Source organism: Takifugu rubripes, chromosome 6, assembly GCF_901000725.2.
Source record: "Takifugu rubripes chromosome 6, fTakRub1.2, whole genome shotgun sequence".
Taxonomy (NCBI): domain Eukaryota; kingdom Metazoa; phylum Chordata; class Actinopteri; order Tetraodontiformes; family Tetraodontidae; genus Takifugu; species Takifugu rubripes.
The window spans coordinates 1,759,641-1,764,513 of NC_042290.1; the positions used below are offsets into that span (position 1 = coordinate 1,759,641).

The 4,873-nt window shown below is 48.6% G+C and overlaps 2 protein-coding genes across 2 annotated transcripts in view; both read right to left on the minus strand.

Moving 5' to 3' along the window:
- Nucleotides 1–920: 920 nt before the first annotated feature.
- Nucleotides 921–4,225, minus strand: LOC101062394 (LIM domain transcription factor LMO4.1-like). Its single transcript, XM_029837606.1, has 5 exons — nt 4,071–4,225; nt 2,591–2,832; nt 2,023–2,119; nt 1,793–1,951; nt 921–1,704 (listed from the first exon to the last, which is right to left on the minus strand). The coding sequence occupies exons 2-5, from the start codon at nt 2,824–2,826 to the stop codon at nt 1,696–1,698; spliced, it is 501 nt and encodes a 166-aa protein (XP_029693466.1). The 5' UTR covers nt 2,827–2,832; nt 4,071–4,225; the 3' UTR covers nt 921–1,695.
- Nucleotides 4,226–4,863: 638 nt separating this feature from the next.
- pam (peptidylglycine alpha-amidating monooxygenase) overlaps nt 4,864–4,873 on the minus strand; it is a 19,568-nt gene continuing 19,558 nt past the window's right edge. The window contains exon 27 of the mRNA XM_029837562.1: nt 4,864–4,873. This exon is cut by the window's right edge and continues 1,223 nt beyond it. The gene's annotated coding sequence lies outside the window, so the exon portion shown is untranslated.

Consider the following 4,873-nt stretch of genomic DNA (forward strand, 5'->3'; position numbering starts at 1 on the left):
CCGCTTTTGTTTCCCTGCACCATATGGCAATGTTCTGTGGTCAAATCAACATAATTGAGCTAATTAAGTTGATGAGTTTAATTATTTAAGGTCTTCTGATTGGATGACGTTGCCGCCCCTCCCCCGTCTGCTGGTGTCTCAGATCAAATCTTCCTCAGAGATTCAGAGAAACCAGCGACTCTTCATCTTGTCTGAGCTCCATTATTGCAGGTCATGTGGTCAGAAGTGGCCAATCTGGAGTCTGAAGTTTTGTAGGACGACTGTGGAGACGACTCGCTGACCGGGAATTCTCCACCAATCAGTCAGAAATTCCAGCCTCTCTTAAACAGCCTGGACTCTTTCACTACAGTTTTCCTGGTTCTTTATGGTGTAACATTAAATAGAACATCTCAGCGAGCCTCAGGAGCCCCTGAGCTGAGAGCATGATGCTCACAGATTGCTGCAAAGCCACCAGTGAAACATTTATACGGTCACATTTATACACAAAGTCGTGACCTTTAGACAAAATCAGCCGCAGCCACACAAGCCAGATGTGACGAAGAGGTTTGGACGTGTTTTAGTGCTGACGGGAATCGATTCTCTGCTTCATGTCTGTGATCCTGACGAGCATAAGACAAACTCATTAATTCATGCAAATGACTTTCGTTGCAATCATCTCCATGTCTGGATGAGGAAAAGGGGGAGTAAAACTAATCAAGTCTCATCTGCATCTCATTAATTAGCCTGAAGAAGGATTCAAGAGGCAATTAGCAAGAGCGAAGACACAGGAGGAGCTTAGAAACACATCCAACGTCCACCCTTCCTCTGTGGAAACAACAGGGTGGAATCATTACTCTCACCATGGTGGACCTTCTTGGACCATGTTGGATCTTCAGCAGCATTTCAGGATTTCAGGGTTGGGAGGGAAACACAAACCAGCGTTGATGGTGTTATATCACTTTTACTGTTAATCTGAGGTTACAGCAACAGAAAACCATGACAGAGTCCTCCTCCCAGTCCAGAGTCCCCCTCCCTGTCCAGACTCCTCCTCCCAGTCCAGTTTTAGTGCATTTGTAATTGTTGTGTATAAAAGCTGCTAAAATGATCTACAATAACCTTGTTGAGCAGCAGGAGCCAGTAGGAAACCACCATCTGTCCTGATTAAAACATCGTTGAAGTCTTGTATATGCAGACGCTGATGGGGTAACCACGACAACACACTATCCCAGTACCACCCATCTGGCCATCAGCTCCTCGTGTCTCCACACCAGCCAGCGAACTGTTGCTGCTGGAGGTGGTGGGAAGATCAGAGCAGTCAGCTGTTGAGTTTGTGTAAATACTGAAGTAAAAATATGAGTTTCACACAGGAAAACATCAAAGAAGATCATCCATCACGAAACGAAGGCCGATGAAGTCAGACTCACACTTTTGTAGCAGGAACGTTAACAAACAATGTTAATAATAAGACATTAAACAGTCCATTTGTCTCTCAGAGGTGTCCAACATCAACACGGCCGTTTGTTGTGAACCCAAAGTTCTGGTGATGCTGACGGTCTGAAGGGATCTGCTCAGGCTGCTGTCGGAGCCGTGTGCACCAGGTCAGAGTTCTTTGGTGTCCTCGGGAGCAGCTGAGCAGCGGCAGGAACGTCGGTCCAGGCTGGAGCCACAGCTGAGCACGGCAGCATCCACGTGGAGCAGAAGGATGGTGGTGGCTTCTCAGCACACCTGTAGACAGAGAGCAGCTGTAGGCCGCTGACCTTCACCCTCCTACCTGCGTTCAGTTCTGCTGTCCACGTCTCTAGCGACGCCTCACCTTCTGCTCGGACATCCTGCCGCTGGCCTGAAGAGGAGCTGTGTGTCCACCATGCAGCTCTGGTCCTGGATGGTCGTGTTCACAGAAGATGGAGCCGTTGATGTAGTGGAAGCGGTCACCAGGCACCAGGCGGTTCCTGCATGTGGCACAGGTGAAACACTAGAAGGAAAAATCAGGTCAGCACCAATCTCTACCGGGACAGACGCGCTGACGCTGAGGTGGGGACTCACTTTCAGGTGGTAAACGCTTCCCTGAGCTCGCATCACCATCTCACTGGGAGGGATGGTCTGTCCACATGCACTGCAGGCTCCAGTGTGTCCAAACAGTCTGCAAAACCATCCATTCAGGCCGTCAAGGCACCATTTAACCACGACATTTGATTCAAGAAGATGAACATGCAGAAAATAACCACTGAGGAGACATCGGGTCTCTGTCATTCTCACTGAGATGTTCACCGGGGTAACTAACTGAAGCTGCCGAAAGCAGCCAGCAGGTAGCCCAAAACAGGTCCCACAGGTGCATCTCAAGGGTCTCTACAATCTACCCTGGTCTCCTTCCATCAGCTCTGAAGATCCAAACGTGACAATGTTTGCACCAACACACAACATTTGCCAGGGGACCTGGAAAATGTGGCTAAATGACTCCTCCCCCCAGCTGATGAAGACATGAGGAGGACCGTCAATACCCGAAGAAGACGAAGACATTTTGACCACAGCAGAGCTGTTAGCTACCCCCTAAACAGGTCCTCAGATACCACAGATTTCCTCCCAGCCTCTGACCCGGCATGGGGGGTGTCACCTGATGTAGTCGTCCTTGCAGAGGATCATCCCTCCTCTGCTGTAGCAGCTCCTGCTGAACTCTCCCAGCTCCGCGTGGCAGCAGGAGCATCTCAGGCAGCGCGTGTGCCAGTACCGCTCCATGGAGAACAGCAGGAAGCGGTCCGTGATCCGACCTCCGCACCCTGCGCACGACCTGGCCCCGCTGCACCCCCCCACCACTGACACTGCAGGTAACTCCAGCCTGCTGTTCACCATGGCAACCTACAGACAGACAGACAGACCAGAGAGGTGAAGGTTATTGTTCCACATCTGCACATTTGGATAGATATGAAGGGGTGTGTGTGTGTGTGTGTGTGTGTGTGCACGGCTGCTACCAGCTGGTAATGAAACAGCCTCTGTAGAGGCAGCAGATCAGGTTGGATGTTTGATGGTTGCCAACAGCAACATGACTGACTCCAGTGTAACACGCCTGTGAGCAGCATTTCATCCTCCACCATCTGTCTCCAGATGGACGAGTTTCTGCTGCCACCAGTGAGTTGAGGTCTTCCTGGCTCTAATCACCCCCAGAACCATGTGAACTACCCCCCTCCTCCCCCACAGGAGGTAGCTCCTTCATGAGGTTGTCCTTCCAAACATGTTTCATTCACACAGGAATTTGTGAATGAAACCACCTGAAAGCTGCTCTCATTGAGGACAACACACAGCTAGATGGATGCGGAACTTCAAACCTGCCTTATCTATAAAGCACGAACATCTTCACACGTGCACGTGATGTCTGTCCTCATGTCTTTTGCTGTAACATGGAGCAGGATAAAAGCACACACACTCCTGATGCTGTAGGTCACTCTCTGGTGAAGCTCTCCAGCTGTGCTGAAGTTACAGAAACGACCTTGGCAGAGGTCACCAGGTTCAGCGCCACCGCACACGCTGACTTCAGTTCACGAGGCAAAACTCTGAGGAGCCGAAGACTGAAGCAAGACGACAGCAGCCCAAGCTGAAGGAGGAGCGGGTCTGCACCGCTCATGATACACCAGTCCTAACAACCTCGGTCAACAACAACAACAACAACGCAGACAGCATAAGAGACACCAACAGTAAACAATGTCTAAACTAAACAATCTCACAACAAAGCTGAAGTTGAGCTTCTCACACAGTTTGCTGCTGATGCTCCGATGCTAACTTCATCCATCATCCATCCATCCATCCATCCATCCATCCATCCATCCATCCACAGCAAAGTAAGACACAGGTTGATAAAAACACACCCAGTACCTCATAAGTAAAATGCAGAGCAGAGACTGGGTAGAGACCAATTAAAGATGAAACACAATAAACAAGCACAGCATTGTTGTTCCTGATGTTGCTGTGTTGTTGTTTTGTGTGTTTTCCTTGTTCTAAAAAGGAGTAAGTCTGAAGTAGTTGCTGCTCGGTGCTGTCAAACATCTCAATGCAGACTCAGCCTAACTGCTGTGATGGAGATGCGAGGAGCTGCAGCTCACCTTCCTCCAGGCTGGAGTCTGGATCAGCCCGCAGCGGATGCGTGAGTTGCCTTCAGGTGCAGGAACAAAGCTCGTAATAACTTCAGCATCCAGGTTCCTGGAGGAACTGGCCAGGCTGCTTCAGTCTGCAGCCTTGTGTTCTCCTGGAGAAGGAGGGGCTCCTGTGGGGGCGTCGCTGCTGCCGCGTGTGTACACGCATGCATTTAAAGCTGCACATAAGTAATTAGACGATGTTTTCTGACGACAACTGCCTCGTTCCTGCAGCAGATTCTTCTCTGTCTCCTCCAGCTGTGACTTCAGCCTGTTCTCTGAGGCGCTGCAACATCTGGATTCAATGTTCTCACACTTTTTTAATATCTCTGAAACACCAAAAATGACGACTTTGTAAAAGGGAAAGATTAAATAAGGATAAAAATATTATTTTAGAAAAGATAAAATTTTGGAGAAAACAGTTTTATTGTAGATTAAAAAAAGGTAAATTACTTTTTAACTGTGAGATGTCTGCGTGGTTCGAACAAGACTGACATCTAGTGGACAAACTGTTAACTGCGCGCTAAGAACGTCTAATCGGCGTCTCTCCTCCCTCCTCCCCTCTTCTGTTTGAAAAGACATTTTCACCTTCTAAGGGGGCTGAAGGGTTGTTGGTCCTTCCACACAGCTAATTCTGTCGCAGTTCTGACTGACTGATGTAATTCTACAAGTTTATTCTAGTTAAATGTTTCATGCAAACAGCAAAAGGAGGAGTTTTAAATTGGAATTAAAATGATCTAAATGTAAAAACACAGACGATCTGATGATTTGCA

Coding starts and splice junctions, on each gene's coding strand:
- LOC101062394 (XM_029837606.1), bottom strand. CDS start 2,826: ATGGTGAACAGCAGGCTGGAGTTACCTGCAGTGTCAGTGGTGGGGGGG. Junction 2,120..2,590: donor TGCAAGGACGACTACATCAG/GTGACACCCCCC, acceptor ATGGTTTTGCAG/ACTGTTTGGACACACTGGAG. Junction 1,952..2,022: donor GAAGCGTTTACCACCTGAAA/GTGAGTCCCCAC, acceptor TTTTCCTTCTAG/TGTTTCACCTGTGCCACATG.